This window comes from Lates calcarifer, linkage group LG19 (genome assembly GCF_001640805.2).
Source record: "Lates calcarifer isolate ASB-BC8 linkage group LG19, TLL_Latcal_v3, whole genome shotgun sequence".
Lineage (NCBI taxonomy): Eukaryota > Metazoa > Chordata > Actinopteri > Centropomidae > Lates > Lates calcarifer.
Window position 1 is genome coordinate 22,842,836 of NC_066851.1, and position 17,305 is coordinate 22,860,140.

Consider the following 17,305-nt stretch of genomic DNA (forward strand, 5'->3'; position numbering starts at 1 on the left):
AACTCGAGCCAGGTGACTTGAGTAAAGCTAAAAATAACCTCCCGCCTGGCAACTGCTAGCCTTGGGACCAAATATACTCCACTGGGGGGTTATCTTTGGCTCCAGACTGGGCGTGACAGGGGAGTATGTACACTACGGTGAGGCGACTCCCCAGCATAGCGGAGCCCTCACCCCCCTTCGACTTCAGCCAGGAAACACTTTAATACCTGTAAACATGTGCGTGGAGCAACCGAAATGCAGTGGCTTGTGTTACGGATTCTGTTATTCTCAGAGTGCTTCCCCTTTTCCGAGAGTGGGCTGGTACCTGGGAGAGAGCGGGACGAGGAGAAGGGGGTCGTGGTAGTGGGGGAGGATGGGTTTTTGGGAAGGGGTTCAGGGTGTTTAATTTCAGCAGGCCAACAGGTGCCGCTTACCTCCTGGGAGTAGTATTAATGCACTGTGTCGGTTTATAGTGAGCAAGGCAGCGCGGCGGGCGCGGCGAGCGCTGCCTCTGAAACTGACCACTTGGAATGCCTCAGGTTGGCCTTCAGGGAATGCAATAGAGAGACATTAACCCTGCGGGAGGGTGGGTGGGTGTGGATAGAGGAGGGGGCGATGGAAAGCTGTGGAAGAAATAAAACCCTTTCAGACATGAACTTCACCCTGTAAATGTTCTGGCAATTTTACATGTTTGAAAAAGACCCCGAGTCGTTTACCCATAAAAGTCATTAAAGCCGTCTGGCTGGATGGTATCTGGTAATGTAACTGAATCCAGTCACATTTACAGACAGGCCACAGCACACACAAGGCTAAACATGTATATTAGAGACACATGTTCAACACTGTAGAAGTCCTCTTAAAAATATGTCTAGAATCTTGTTTTTCTTAATGAAGAATAAAATAGATGAAAAGGCAAAAATATGAAAACCAGAGTCTAACACCCCACCAGTTTTAATTATGCTTGTGTGCTGTTGAACTGTGTTTGAAAGCCCAAAAGCATTTTTTAAGGAGGATGAATCCAGCATTACTTTACAGATTCACTGTCTGAAAGAGGCTTTAGTCATCCTCAGTAGCTCCCCCTTAGAAAGAGTCAAAGTTCAGAGAAGGTCCACAGTCTTTGGCCATAATTTCAGCGTGTTGTTCGACATGAAGCTGTGCTTGGTGACGGGGCTTCTCTCAGCAGGTTCTCGGCTCTCTCATTCATTCTCTCTATGTCTCTCGTCTCCGTTTTGCAGACGTTTTTGAGTGTTCGGGGATCAAGCCTTGCCTCAATGCTTACTCTTGCAAAAACTTGATTGGTGGATATCACTGTGCCTGCTTTCGTGGATGGGTGGGCAAGAACTGTGACATCAGTTAGTATCAATCCAGTAAATTATTAGTCTTCAGCCTCTTTCCACTGACCTGTGGCAATGTTAGCCCTGTCTTCTTTGCTGGCTAGCTTCTGTTCACTAGCTTCTGTAGCTCAGTGTATTTTCTTATTGTAGGTTTCTGACTTTGGTCTTTCTGGAAAGATACAACATATTCATGGTGTTTTATGTCTATATTCTTAGTATATACTATTGTACTCACAGTTAGCACTGAACAGTCACAGCTTTCACCAAGCTTTGACCGCATGCTAACAGCTAAGACCCATGGGATATACTATTATTGGCAAAGCTAGCAAAATAATCTTAGCTTTTTCTAGTTTAACATGACCAGTTGTTCAGATTTTACCATCTAGTAAAGTAAAAAATATTAATTTATCTTACATGTTTTACCACTGCACCTGTGAGGCTATGACTGTGTGCTAATGGCTAACACTCAAGAGATGTGTCGTGGTTAAAGGGTAAAATAACCCTAGCTTTTTCTTCCTTAAAAAAGCAAGTTGTTTAAATTTTGCTATCTAGTATAGCAGTAAATAGTAATTTATTTTAAAGGTCCCATTGTTTGGAGTGGTGGAATTTATATTGTTGAACACTAGCAACAAAATTGTGCGCCTTTTCTCGGTTGAACTCACACATTTGTCAAGTTCTACAGTCCAGTCCAGCACCAGATGCTCATTTATGTCACCATAGACATAAAACACCAGGAAAATGTTTTAGCTTTACATAAAAGAGCTGATAAAGGAACCATCTTTTGGAAAATATATTGTTACAGATGCTAGTGGAAGAAAAGCTAGGTGGTCATGGAGGCTGAGCTTCAGACCTCCATTCACGCTCCTCTTTCGTACCTTTGACTGTTTTTACCTGCCACACCCTGACTGACTCTTCTAGGCTCTGAGACTAAAACCTTTTTACTGTTTAACTTCTGTGTAAAACGTTGAGGGGTACTTCTGCAGTTTGGTTTCATTGCATGTTCTCACAGCTCGTCTGCACCTCTGAATCTGCTTCTGGCATTTCTTCTAGGCATGGTTCATTTGCTTTGGTTTTACCAGCCACTTTCTCCTGTAGTAGCTGCATGTTACAGCACAAATGCATTTTCCACTTCCCAGTTTTATCGAACTAAAACCTGACGATTTCTTTGATTTCTCCTCAGATGTGAACAGCTGCCACGGACAGTGTCAAAATGGAGGGACCTGCAAGGTGAGATTCTGAAATGATCAAATCTGGAGACAGATTTTAAAAACACAGAGGTCTTTGTTTAATTTTTATGTTTATTTAACGTAACATTACACAGTAATGGAGTAATGGAACAAGATTATTGCTCATCATCAAAGTGCCTGTCAGAACATAAAAGAATATGCTCAAGGGTATTATGATTTTGAAACACTGGTTACTAACCTGTGCTCCCTGAAAGGTTTTTTCCCTTTTCTAATAATAGTGAATACATTAGAAATTCCTTATACAGCTTCTTTTATCTGTGTGCAAAATATTTAGGACTTGTTTTATGTTTATGTGAAACTAATAGCTTGAACAACAACAAATAGCTTGAATGATTAATCGATTGTCAGCATTTTTGTTGATACATTTTTTGTTGATCAACTATGTTTAACAGCTGGCAGATAGAAATTTGAACAGTTTTTGGATGAAGCTTGAACTTCCATAAAGTACTTCCTTAATACTTGATAATACTTTGTCGCGCTCACTCACTTTGACACCTAAAAGAATATATTGGAAGCTCTGCCACTTTAATCAGAGTTTTTGCTAACTCCTTGTCTTTGTGCCAGGAGGTGCCCAGAGGCTACCAGTGTGTTTGCCAGCCGGGATTCGTGGGCCGACACTGTGAGGTTCAGAGGAACCGCTGTGCCAGCAGTCCGTGTAGGAACGGGGGCCGCTGCCACGCCCTGCTGGACGGATTCATGTGTGAATGCCCTCAGGGCTTCGCTGGTACAACCTGTGAGGTGAGGATCCAATCCAGCTTTTAAAGAACGCTGTACAAAGACAGTGTTTTGCTTGCATTGCAGGTGTATTTGACTTTTGGTGAGAACATGTCTTTTCTTTCTGTTTTCCATCTGAAGGTGCAGAATGACCCGTGCAGCCCAAACCCATGTCACAACAAGGCTCAGTGCCACAGCCTGATGGGAGACTTCTACTGCAGCTGCCCAGACGACTACGAGGGAAAAACCTGTTCAGAGCTGAAGGACCACTGCAAGACTAACCAGTGTGAAGGTAACACAGCACCTGGAGCATTTCATCTATGATAAGATCATCTTTAAATTAACTAGTTGGAAGACGGAAACCTACCAGTTGCTGATCAACTTTTTTTTTTCCCCCTCCAAAGTGATTGACAGTTGCACAGTTGCAGTTGCAACCAATGACACCCAAAAGCGGGTGTGGCACATCTCGTCCAATGTGTGCGGACCCCACGGTCGCTGCATCAGCCTGCCTGCAGGGAACTTCAGCTGCTCCTGTGAGCCGGGATTCACTGGCACCTACTGCCACGAGAGTGAGTCATTATTAGCTCTCGACACACACACAAACTATATTTATCATCAGTTACCATCACTGGGAACCACATGATTCTTACGGTAATTCAGACTCCTGTTTCACTAATCATCACGGTCTTAGTCAGAGAGTTTATTGTCTCTGCATAAAAATGTGTTCACATTCGATTACTTTGTGGTTTTTGGTTTTGTACTTTCACAGGATGCCTTTCAAATTTTTTGCTCTCCAAATCAAACACTTATTCTAATTCTCAAAGACTCGTAAGTGCAGACAAAAAATAGTTCTGCAACATGTGTTTTCACATTTTAGCCAGGCAAATTTGGAGTATTTAGGATTGAATAACTTGTTCCCAAGAAATATATTTATTACTCAGTAAATGTAAATATCTGTCCTCACTTTCTCTGCAGACATTAATGACTGTGCATCGTCCCCCTGTAAGAACGGAGGCACTTGCATCGATGGGATCAACTCCTTCCAGTGTTTCTGCCCAGACGGCTGGGAGGGCAGTCTGTGTGATGTTGGTGAGTGTGTGTGTGGGAGGGAAGAGGGTTTCTGGGGTCAGTGTGAGCAACAGCACAGGTATACAAGGTTTAGGGAAGAGCGTTGTCATGTAATGCTGCCTATGAGTCACATGTCCTGAGAGAGGGGCACCGTGGGAATCATCAGCAGTCTGAGAATCTTATGGAAGACAAAACAATGGAGGGTTTGTTTGGAAGATAAAGGCAAGCGGAAAAATGTGGTAACTTCATCAGCTGACTGGTTCTAAATCTGTTTTGGAACAAGTGCATGCCAGCAGTTATGTACATTGGCCAGTGTGCACATTTGCAGATGACACTGTCACTTATACTACAGGTATATGGTAGCATGGCTACATGACTGCAGCAGGAACATCAGTACAAAGGAGGTGTAATTTTTCTTCTTCTAGACACAGCTCTGTGTTACGAGGTGATGAAATCAAACATAGCACCGAGAGCTAAAATACCCTGCGACTGTGTTGACTCGTTATCTGACCTTGTTCCAGATGTGAACGAGTGCAATAAGAACCCCTGTCAGAACGGAGGCCAGTGTGTTGACCTGCTCAACGACTTCTACTGCAACTGTGTAGACAACTGGAAAGGAAAGACCTGCCACTCACGTAAGTAAAGACTGTAAAGGTGTATGTGACTGTATATTTACATCTGTGTGAAAGAAGTGAAATATACACATTCAATCCTTAAAATGTACACCTGAGAATTAAAGTAGGTTTGATCCTTTTTTGCTACATGTGTTTATATTGTATCTAAGTGTCAAACAGGAAGAGCAACAGTCTCTTAGGGCATCATGCGCAAAGAGGGTGATATGATGCAGTAGTTACAAAGATTATTTTGATTGGTATCAATGAGCAGATAAGTCAAAGCAAGCACAAAACAAAGCAGAGCCCACAAATCTCTCATAAGTGGCGTCTTTGTCTTCACTTTCCATGTTCTTCAACATGTCAGGTCTTATATTTTTTAACTACCTCAGCCTCTTAATCTCCTTTCTGAGGCATGATGTCCTCACCGGCTTCTGTGCAGGCTTGTTTTCCCCTCTGACGGCGTTTCTGAACTCTGCTTTGGAGCTGAAGTAATCGTTACTTAACACTGGCGCTGAGTCAAATGTTTGAAATCTTTTTCCCATGCTGTCTCGGTCCAGGTGAGAGCCAGTGCGACTCCACTACCTGCAGTAATGGAGGGACGTGTTACGATCATGGAGACTCCTTCCTGTGCAGCTGCCCCTCAGGCTGGGGTGGCAGCACCTGCAACACAGGTCAGGCACCCACTGCTCTCTAATTACACTGTTATGGCAGTGGTAACACTAATAATATGATGTGATATTACCCTGTTACGACCTGTCAGACCGTGTGATCACTAGCCAAGGAGCAGATCTCCCACTGTGGGCTGGTCAGAGTAAAAACATTTTCATGTAAGGGATTTTTTATTTTTTTTTTTTTGTGGTTGTAGCCAAGAACAGCACATGTGACTCGGGTCCATGCGAGAATGGAGGGACATGTGTCGGCGGAGGAGACACCTTCACCTGCATCTGTAAGGACGGCTGGGAAGGAGCCACCTGTGCACAGAGTACGTCACTGTTAGAGCTTGTGCCATGTTCACATCATAATGTGATGGATGATAATGATGGGAAACAGCCAAGTATTTACACCCTGAGATGTTTCATGTCATTGGACAAGTCATGACAGTTGTCATCATAGAGTTGGTTGTGTGAGCACTATAGCTGTTAAATTGAAGTATAATCACCTTGAACAAAGGACCTTGGCTGACTTCATCTCCTTATTTTGTGCCAAGGTAGATCTTACTTTTCTGTCATAATTAATGTTGACATGAGTGCTGTTCAGAGGTTGAAAACTTGTAAGAACAGTAGTGGATTAAATACAGGGAAAGGATCTGACATTGATCAGTCTGCCTTCTTTCTCTTGCAGATGTTGATGACTGCAATCCACATCCCTGGTAAGACAGATTTCTTTCTTATCCTGCCGATAACTCTTCACAACAGTACAATGTTCGCACCTTTTGGGCCACTAAATATGACTTAATTTCATCTTATTGTAAGTTAAACTTGACTTTGGATATTAATTCAACCCTGGTGGTCTAGGACCGCAGCCATGAATTATATCAACTATTTATCGCTGCTGGGTGCGGCATCTTTGATCCTCACCTTATTCATTTAGACACATCAGCTCAGTTGACATTTGCATCTTTCCTGAGCCACTCTGCATAAACTCCAGCCTGAGAGAATATGAAAGAGCATTGTTGGAGGAGTCTCCAGGGTTTCCCATGGACTGACACTTTTAAATCGTTTATATTTGAGTTGGCTGCTACCACAGATGTTTAGTTTGACTCAAGATATGAAATGTTTTTTAATCCAAATGTGTGAAACATGCACACTGTGGAAGCCTAGTTTAAGAGGCCAGAAAGTTACAGGAAATCATATACATTTGAGTTTATTAAGTAAAATGAATGATAAAGGTGTATGAAGTGAGAACAGCTGTACTTCTATATCTGAAGGTCCAACATTTAACAACACCTAACTACTACTAAATACAGCGATAAATGCAGGAAGATTTATTTATTTTCTTTTTTATTATTATTTTTTGTTTGTTTTTTTGTTTTCACTTGAGAACCACAGAGTTTAGAATCACATCTGCTTCATAAGTGGATGAATTTGGCCCAGTTGTCCTGGCCCTGGCTCTTTTTATTCTGGTTTTCACTTCCTTTATTTACAGACTAGGAACAGATTCAGCTTTAATTATGGTTCCACAAATGTTCTGGTTTTGACTCAGAGAAGAAGGTATGCAGTTTTTTTAAAATCGGTGCTAATGAGGTGCTAAGGGCTAATAAAGCTTCTCCCCCCCGCCCTACAATGACTGACAGGTGGATTAGTGGTGGTTCTGGTTTTTGGGGGTAGGGGGGCATGAGAGTGTGAAGAGACGCCCCTCTCGCCATTCACTGGCCTCGACCTGGGGGTAGCTGAGAAGAGTGGAGGTGTTGGGGGTGTGGAGTGGAGGCTCAGTATGTGGTCAGGAGAGATTTACATATGAAGTCTGGACATTGATCAGGGATCAGCGTCAGGCTGCTGCCGCTCAGAGCCTCTGCAAACTCTGCAGGAAAAGAAAACTCAGAGGGAGGCAGAGCATGGAACAAACTCTTCAGTGGGTTAAACCGCCATGCCTCACAGATGCTTGTTTAGTAGATGTTGATGTACAGTGTCTGTAGTGAGTTACCAAGGGACAGAAAACAACAAAAACATCACCTTAAAGATTTAAAGGTTACTTTGGACACATGCACGTTAAATATATTTAAAAATCAGATTCTGTTTTTAATAGAACTAAACCAGGACCTTCTATAGTCACCAGCGAAGAACTAGTGGTAATATTTTAGCTTCTGATTTCTTTATTTTCCTAATAACTTCCTACAAAGATGTTTATCTAACCAGCCATTTCCTCAGAAGAGGACCACGTCATGTTGTGGTTAAATTGTGAGAGAGTGCAGCCAGCATGGATGAGAAATACCATCTTTTTTTTATCTCCTTATATAATTAAGTTCCCCAGAAAATGTTGTAAATTTCGCAGAAAAGGGAAGTTATGTTGGTGAGTTTGTGACACTGGTCTTCCTGTGAAACCTTCCGGGGAATTACCAGTTCACTATGAGCGTCTTTTAAGGAATACATAGAAATTTACAGTCGACTGTGTGTTACTAAATAAACTAAACTGAAATGCTAAAATGAAATGTTTTTCAGAAACTCTTCATCCATGTGTTTCTTCCTGTGTTTTCTCTGCAGCTACAATGGTGGAATCTGCGTTGACGGCGTGAACTGGTTTCGCTGCGAATGCGCCCCAGGATTCGCCGGACCGGACTGCCGCATCAGTGAGTCCCTGGGAACCGGAGGGGGGCGTGTGGAGGGGTCAGGTGGGCGGGGGGTCAAAGGTGAAAGGCCGCGGCGGGGGAGTGTGAGCCTATTGTCTCAGGGCGACAGATTAGGAAGCCTTTTAGGAAGACGGTCTTAACCTCTCCCCTCTGAGCTGAGCCGAGGTCAGAGCCGAGGTTCGACAGACGGGTCGGTGCGCTCTCCCGCGGCCTCCTCAGAGAAAGCTCCTCAGAAAAAGCCTTTTCACAACCACAGTGTTATCCATTTGAAGTGTTTCAGACCAAACTGGTATAAACCCATTGTGCACAAAGTGATTATCTGAATTCCATCACTCATTGAAGATATTTAAATATAACATTCAAATCGCTTAAAGCTCAGGTTTTTCTCCGCTGAAGTTAAGCTTTGGAGAGAGAAAGACTCGAAGGAGCGAGTGCGAGTGAAATGTAAAATAAATAAGTTAAGATGAAAAGAGAATCCTCTGCTGCTGAAAAGGACACTTAATAATTTCCCCTATATGCTGCATGTGTTTAAAGCAGTTATGTTGTTGTCTTTTTCAGACATAGATGAGTGTCAGTCATCTCCTTGTGCTGAAGGTTCGACCTGCATGGATGAAATCAACGGCTACCGCTGTGTTTGTCCTCCAGGACACGCTGGACCTCGCTGCCAAGAGTGTGAGTACAATAAAGCTCAGTCACAACAGTGTTGCTGCCATGTTAGCCATCTGTTGTGTTAAAGTCGCTTAATGGAAAATTGATTTTTTTTTTATATAACTGCCGAGGCTCTTCAGAAATGACTTCACTCTAGCAGACGACTTCACCGCTTCCTTTTGTTCTAAACTTTTCTTCTCTCTAGTCATCGGACTTGGGAAGTCGTGTCGTCATGCCGGCCTGCAGTTTCCTCATGGCAGCCGGTGGGAGGAGGAGTGTAACACCTGCCAGTGTGTCAACGGATATGTTCACTGTTCTAAGGTCAGCCTCGCATTTTACCAACATATCGATAATGATGATGATAATCTATCACCTGTCTTCCTGTGGTACAAGAAGAGAAAGCAGCAGATCATTGAATCCGTGTTCTTCCAGGTGAGGTGTGGTCGTCGGCCATGTCTCCTCCCGAAGGCTCTTCCTCCTCCGGACACAAACCCTCCGTCCTGCCCCGGAGGTCACGAGTGTGTGGAGCATCAGTTCCTCACCTGCTTCTCGCCACCCTGCCACCAGTGGGGTGTGTGTTCGACGCCAGACCCCCCCACGCCTCTGCACACCCAGTGTGAGCCCAACAGTGGTTACCTTGACAACAACTGCGCTCGCATCACACTCATCTTCAAAAAGGACAAAGTGCCACAGGTGAGGGATTTTCTGTTTATACATGAAGTAAGCCTCAACAACTTTGAGCAAGGCACTTCAACCTGGAATGTTCTGTTTAAGCTTCTCCATTGTCCAGAGTGAAAATCTGTGGTTTGACTCAGCAGTGAGTTTTTGACCACGTCTAATTCTTCCTTCTCCACGGGCAATAAAAAAGAAAATGAAGGAAATTTAAAAGAGGAAAAAAATAGCTAAAATGGCTCCAGCAAGTAAAAAATGATGGGTGGCACACTCTGCTCGAAAAGTTCTGTTTAATGGGAGAATTTTTCAAATATGGCATTATGAAGTTTTGTGGTTTGAGCTTTCTATATCAAAGCGAGACTTATTCAGAGGGTGTAGCGCTGTTATAAATCATGGGACAGACATTTTACCAGCTCTGATATCCTGCAAATCCTCAGAGGGAGAGAAGTTTGAAAGTACGGCCGGAGAGACAGTTTGAAAAGTCATCAAGTCATTTTTCTTCCTTGTTGATGTGTCATGTCATAACAGAACATTTGAAATCATTTTATTCCCACCCTGCATTGTTAACGTTTGATAATCGCTTGAATTATTGAATGTTAACAATCCGGGGAGGAAAATGATTTCAGACGTCCTGCTGCCTGAATCTTCAACCGCAAACACACACACCATGTCTTTGATGTACACAGATGAGAGTGTTTCGCTGGCCTGCACAGTGTGTGATGTATCTGTACCATGTAACGTCTTCATTAAGACTGTGACTTTCAGACAGTAGAAACATTTTTTCCTCTTTGTCGTAGAAAAATAGGAAACGTGTGAGAGCGGCAAAGCTCTTAAAAAGAGGAGATGCTCTGACTCTTAGTTGGACTTCCTCTGTAGTTTAATGGCCACGTTACTCCTACACCTGAAGCTTCGCTCTCTGTGTCTCTGTTGTTCGTCCAGATGCTGATTTTGTTGCTTGCTACTATATCATGAAACCTTAAGTGGCGTCATGGGGCAGGTCTCAGTAAAGTTTTATGAATGTGAATTCTGAAACTTTCAAGATACTAATGCCCCCCTCCACCCCTCCGCTGGGCTGAGGAGTTAGAAAGTGATTGTTCCTCAGCAGCACTGCAGATACTAATCTGTTCTATCTGTGTGTGTGTGTGTGTGTGTGTGTGTGTGTGTGTGTGTGTGTGTCACAGGGCACCACTGTAGAGAACATCTGCTCGGAGCTGAGGTACCTCCCCGTGACTCAGACGCTGGCCGAGGAGCGAGCGCTGCTCATCCTCTGCTGACCTGTCCTACTCCAACAGTGACGCCGTGGAGGTTGCCATGGTGATTATTACACACACACACACACACACCTGCCCACACACGCATTGACGGCTCGCGCTGGCCCAAATATAGGACTCTTCTTTTGGGTGGTCTCGCATCTGAGGCTGTATCTAGATACACCACATCACTCTGTGTATCTGCTGAAGAACAGACAAGTCAATGACTGAGACCTGCTGCAACATGTCAAGAAATCTGAGTGACAGCCGATCAGACGGCCTGTAAACAAGCAACAGATTAACCACTTCATTCAGACAGAAAATCAAAGCTAGCACATCTGATTTTGACATAGACCAGGAGACAGCAGAACAGTTAATGCAGGTAAATCGACACACACACTCACACACCTACAGATTTAGGAGCTGCTGCCTTCTCTCCCTCTCACCCACTCTCCCCTCCGCTCTCCCTCTTTTCTCCTCCCGCTTTATTAAATCGCACTTAATTCATCACTGCAAATTGTTTCCAGAGGAGTCCAGTAAAAATCTGAACCTTTTTCTATTTTCTGTTTCTTCCCTCTTTGCTTTAAAAAAGAAACAAGGAGGAGAAAAGGGAAAGAAAGAAAGAGGGAGAGGCGTTTGAAGCCTTTAACATCTGGATGAGATTTAGCTTTTCTGTTGGAACACCTTGATGATCTCTGTCTACTCTCTCCCTCTTCTTCTTCTTCTTCTTTCGCTTCTTCCTTTACTTCTTTTCCTCCACCTCCTCCTCCTTCTTTCTCATCCTGTCTCTTTTACCTTTCCTGCTTTTATTTGCTTTCTTTTCTCTTTCTCTTTCTCCCTTACCCTTTTCTTTGTTGCTGTCTCTCCCACCCCTCTCCCCCATCTCTGCTGTTTTCTGTCTTCTTCTCTCTCTTCCCTCTGTCTTTCACTCTCGGCCACCCAGACTCAGGGGAAATCAGTCACCTCAGGGCTTTAAGCTCTTAATGGAGGGGATTAGTTCTTGTTCCTCTGATGTTTGCAGGCTTGTTTTGAGCGGCAGATACAGGAAGAGGAGTGGCGAGCCTGACATCCACCCAAACCCCACAACAAGGCTTTCATAAGAAACCTCACTCCCACTTGCTGCCGACTCGTGTTGCAGAGAAATGTCAGCGCTCATTTCCAAGTGTGGGTGAAATCTTTATAATCTCAGCGAGCTCCGCGGAGTGCAGCCGGTTCTCAGCCCCCGAGGAGTGTCGATTTATTCTCATCCAAAAGCTCTGGGTGTGTTTGTAAACCCCTGAACTGATCAGCGGGCCACTCTGCTGCGAGGCCTCCAACCTGAGTGAGAAACAAGTGGTTCAATATGTTTGAGGATGTGTGTGGGAAAGAGCGAGGAGCGCTCGCTTTGTCTACATTAGGAGAGAGAGTCGTCCCTTCTTTAACTTGACATGTTGAGGCTGCGTCAAGTGTGTTGGAGGGAAAACGAAGAGATGCTCAAGTAGTTTCAGAAAAATATTTGGACGAGACTTTGAGATATTCTGTTTGTAAAGCCAGGAGAGCTGAGTTAGATTTAATCACAGTGTCCTGTAAACAGAACAAGGCCTGATACAGGATGAATAATGTGATGTCTCATTAATCTAAATCTGCTGATATTCTGCATCTCTTTACTGCTGATGATGATGCTGTTCAACCATCCAGACAAGCACTTTGTCTGGAGCCTTAAGGAACTCACCACATAACTGCAACACCCTGATTCATTCTTCCTGAAGCTCTTTGGTGCATGTTATTTCCCGCTCACTCCTCTCTCTCTCCTCATGTTTCCTCCCTTTCTCTTGACTATCAACCATCAACTCAGGAGAAATGCCCAAAAATGATCTTAGAAAGAGAGAGAGAGTGTAAGTGAATATGCAACGATTACTTTGGATTCTCAGTGTCAGAGTCGGGCTCAGTCAGTTTCTCTCTGATGTGATGTGTCCGTCAGCCTGGGAGGCGGGTTTAGAGGTGTGTGAATGAGCTGCTGATTTCCTCAGGAGAGGAGAAGAGGAGTGTTTGTCCCCAGCCGAGCAGGGAGCACAGCTGGGCTGTTCTCTATTGTTGTCCTAATTGAACTGCACAGCACACAGCTAATCCCCCTCTGTCCCCCACCGCCTCCCTGCTCTCACCCTCAGCACCTTATTAGGCAATTAACTCCTCCTTCTGTGGTCTCAGCGGGGGGGAGAAGGGGGTCCGCAGCCTGCCAGATGTTAGGATGAGAATCTCCTTTAATCTGACACATGAATGTGTGTTCTTTCTTCTCTTTTTTTGTTGTCTTGCGTAGCCTCAAGCAAGACTCTGAGCATTTGGTGAATGGGACTGTACTGAGCCAGTCAGTTTCTTCACTAAACCCATTAACTACAAGTCAGCGTTTCATAAAGTACTCTTCATCTTCAACATGTGAAATGCAGTGTGAATACAGATCGAATGACCTCCTCTCTCCCTCTCTTTGTCTCTGCAGTCCTTTGAGCAGGACGGGCGGGCGAAGGACAGTGATCGTGGACAGATCCAGAAGGCAGCCAGCGCCATCATCAGTGCTCTGTCCAAACGCCACAACAGCACCATCATGCTGGCTGTGGTGGAGGTCAAGGTGGAGACACTGATGAAGCCCACTCCTGCTGGTGAGTTAAAACTTGGTGGCAACAAGATATTGACGCCACAGTAGCTTGATGTAGTGACAGCATGATCTCCTAACATCTCCCCTGACTTTCTCCCTCAGGGTACCTGGTCCCGGTGCTGTGCGTCGTCTTCAGCGTCCTGTGGATCTTCTGCATCGTTGTTTGCGTTTGGTGGACCCGCAAGAGGAAGAAAGAGCGCGAGAGAGCGGCCCGATCCCAGGACAGGACGGTCAACAACAAGCTGGAGCCACTGCGGAGCAACGCCCTCAAGGACAACCGCGACAAAGACATTCAGTACGAATGCAAGAAACTGATGGGTCCCTCCGACAGGACGTGTGATGGGGCCGAGGGCGAGGAGGAAGGGGAGCAGGAGGGGGAGCAGGAGGAGGATGAGGAGAGGGCACTGGGCATGGGGGACAAGTGTCCACCTCAGAAGTGCTCCATAGCAGGGGCACAGGACAGGGGGATGATGGGAAAGGGAGGGGTCGTCTGCACGATGCGCAGCGGCCCAGTGAAGGCACCACACCGGACAGCGTACAGCCCCAAGGACAACCGGTGTAAAAACCTGAACGCCGCCAAGCTCAGCGAGGACATTAAAGACCATTATGTGTGAACACGTCAGAGGAGGAGGGACCTTCCTGAATCAGAGAGAAAAACTGCGATGTCTTCAACGTCACTGACTTTTCAACTCTTAAAAGCACCAAAAGTGAAGATTACAGATGCTTTAATTTTTTATTTTTGTTTGTTACATCTTATTTAACTTGGCCGTCTGCAGCACGGAGGCTTATTTTACCAAAAACCAACAAAAAAAATAAAAGAAAAACAACCAAAAAAAAAAAACATCACAGCTTCTGGATTTCTGGATTTCAGTTTAATCGTCACTCTGTTGGAATCAAGAAGAATTTTCTTTTCACTGTTCCTGATCTTTTTTATTTTTCTGTTTACAGACTGTTTCTGTTTTGCTTCATGACGACTAATTCTGTCTTTTGAACCGTGGAGATTCAACTGGACGACATTGGCTGGCAGCTGTTAATGTCGTTTCTACTGTTTGGTGCATTAGGTTCCTGTCTGCCTTAGCCCAAACCTGCGGGCCTTTTCTACACTGTCTTGATATCGTGTCTTTTTTATTTAAAAAAATACTAAAAAAAAAAAAAAAGATTTTCTACACATTTGAGATCTTTGGACGCTGGCACAGAGAATCAGCTGTATGATACCTGGCATGAGAAGTTTTTTGTTTACATTCATAACATCTTTTTCCATTTTGTGTTAAGGCTTAAAGGTTCTTACATACAGTATACCCTTTCAAAATAATTGTCACTACTTCCTGCGAGTCTACATGATGATTTTCAGTATTTGCTTTGGTAGAAAAGTGCCTTCAGCCCTTATTTTCTCCTCTCTCTCCTCCTATAGACTTTATGCAGATTTTAAATACATATAAAGGGAAAGATGTCCTAGTAACAACTCTTCATACCACAGTAAAGGTTATTTTCTTTGTGATGTATATATGTAAATATGAACAAATGGCTGTGTATATTTGAGTTTAGTAACTTAAGTGATGCTTTGTATCATAGTTATTCTAAAGAATAAGATTGTTTTGTGGTTGTTTTTTTTTTTTAATGATGTCATTCCGTTTATTAGTGTCTATTGACACTATGACAGGTTTTATACAGATTTTCGGACTGTGTCCAGGGTCTCACTGAGTCATGAGCATTGGTTTAAAAAGAAAACAGATGACGATTGTTTGTCTTGATGTGTTGTGATTATTTGTTACAGCTGTTAAGAAGACAAACACCGAGTCTGGAGAGCTGTTTGTTAGGTCTGCCAATCATTGTGAGAGGACGTCAGGACATGAGCCGCAGTGAGTCAGGTCTCATGCAGCTCAGTTGTCAGTACTACGACTACAGGAAACTTCTTTCCAACAGTCCCATTCATTTCATTAGAGACTGACTGAGTGAAATTCTATGTGTTTAAGGGACTTTTGATCCACGTAGAAACAGATTCTGAGTGCCACCCACCTGCAAGATTCACCTTTCTGTAACCGCTGTTTGAATTTTAGGTATCTAGGTAGAGTTCAGATGATTTTAAAAGCCCTTCTATGTCCACAAAGTCAGATCACGTGGGCCAACCCTCCAAAATACAATCTAATGTCACTGATTTCAACAGGTTCTAAATTATGTTTTAGCTCAGTCTGCTGACAGTTACTGTAGATCTTTTCTGCTTTTGTTGTTTGTCTTACACATCCCACAGGCTGTATGTATGTATGTATGTAAATATTAAAAACACCCTGTTAGCATCCTGTTCAAAAGCAGCAGAGTATCAGTACACAGGCTGGTGTCACTGGGCGACCTGGCAGCAGGGCCTCCAGCTGGGACGATTGTGGTTTCCTTTTGTGCAAGATATTTGTAAAAGGAGGAGGCAGCAAGTCAAAGTCTTCATCCCAAAAGTCCAGAGAAGTGAGCCAGTAGTTGTATATTTTAGCACATGCCTGAACTGTTCGTGTCCCACTGATCTCTTCTCATCAATCAGTGCTCATTTTTTCCCTTTTGAAATTGTGCCACTGGTTCCAGATCCATTTTTCTGTCTTCAATTTTTGCTTAATAACATCCCTGAAAATGACTTCAGCTGTGTCCGACAGCACTCCCTCATTCACTCCCTCGTACTTTTTATACAGTCATATACTGATGCTTCTTACAGTTACACCATCAACATGTTAGATCCTAATGCAAAGCAAGCACAGGTGAAGCATTGTGGAGCGTTAAGGAGAAAGGTGGTATACTGTACATGCTTAGGTGACAACAGATTTCATTTCAGGAATTTTTATATGTGGCTGACACACTCAAGCACACACACAAATGGCGGGATATAACTATGGTGCATTTTAATGTTATTGCACAACATTGTTTTATTCCTTTAATTTCAGTTTAGTTAGAAAGTCCAGTGGGGTAAAAATGCCAGGTTTGGGCTCCTAATTAGGGACTCCAAATGGCACAAAGGACATTTGCCTTGTGCTGTGGTGCAGGGTCTGAACCAGCACTGATGCCTCTGATTGCTATTTCCAGTACACACTTACGGGTCACAGGGTCCAAGCAACTTAAAAGCACTGCTACCAGTTTCTCCTTAGCCTCCTTGTACTTCAGTTATAAATCCATCATTTTACAATCTGTTGACAGCAGAGATGCCACACAGGGCAGCAGGGTGTTTAGTGAGCATGAAAACCCTTCTTGTGCTGCAGAGGCACTTTCATGATGGCAGTCAGCCACCCTTGCTGAAGTGCCCTTTAGCAAGACACAGAATCCCCATTGTAGACAAAGGGTGTGTGGTGTAAATGGGAATCTACTTGCAGTGGATGAGTTTGTATCCTATTTTTTTATCCCTGTTTTAGCCCTGCCTCTCCTTGTGTATCTATCCTGGTCTAATGAAGGGAACAAGTTGTATTGTTGTTGATGTTGCTGACTGTTGTGGTTGTTGTCCAGTGTTTGTAAAGAGTCTGTTTCTGCACTAAGAACACACAGGAAGAGAGAAACGTTTAGCATTACCTCCACAGCAGTAGTGAAAAAATAAATCAAATATTGTCACTATCTGTGGATGAACATTATGTTTTCAATATTTTATGTTTTTGTTAATGATGCTGATGCAAATCATGGAAAATCCAAATTCATATTCTGTCAGTAAATTTTACATTGTGTTAGCCTCAGAGACTGGGGCTGAATGTGCAGAACATTGTAATTATTTTGTACAAAATTTGGTAAAAGTCTTGGTTTGTTAGTGGAATTTTTTTGTTTGTTCTTAGAACAATCCTATTATTTATTAAAGTATTTTATACCAAAGTTAATTTTGTTTTGTCTTTTTTCCATGTTACGATA

The 17,305-nt window shown here is 43.6% G+C and overlaps 1 protein-coding gene across 1 annotated transcript in view; it reads left to right on the top strand.

Annotated features, from left to right (window-relative positions):
• Nucleotides 1-17,269, top strand: part of LOC108891407 (protein jagged-2-like) — a 48,230-nt gene extending 30,961 nt beyond the window's left edge. The window contains 18 exon segments of the mRNA XM_018688536.2: nucleotides 1,215-1,331; nucleotides 2,494-2,540; nucleotides 3,125-3,298; nucleotides 3,416-3,566; nucleotides 3,679-3,843; nucleotides 4,250-4,363; nucleotides 4,864-4,977; nucleotides 5,514-5,627; nucleotides 5,822-5,938; nucleotides 6,298-6,325; nucleotides 8,157-8,242; nucleotides 8,801-8,914; nucleotides 9,096-9,211; nucleotides 9,323-9,583; nucleotides 10,744-10,833; nucleotides 10,835-10,876; nucleotides 13,286-13,445; nucleotides 13,544-17,269. Coding sequence (XP_018544052.1) covers nucleotides 1,215-1,331; nucleotides 2,494-2,540; nucleotides 3,125-3,298; nucleotides 3,416-3,566; nucleotides 3,679-3,843; nucleotides 4,250-4,363; nucleotides 4,864-4,977; nucleotides 5,514-5,627; nucleotides 5,822-5,938; nucleotides 6,298-6,325; nucleotides 8,157-8,242; nucleotides 8,801-8,914; nucleotides 9,096-9,211; nucleotides 9,323-9,583; nucleotides 10,744-10,833; nucleotides 10,835-10,876; nucleotides 13,286-13,445; nucleotides 13,544-14,055 — 2,522 coding nt within the window. The 3' untranslated portion in view covers nucleotides 14,056-17,269.
• Nucleotides 17,270-17,305: the final 36 nt, after the last annotated feature.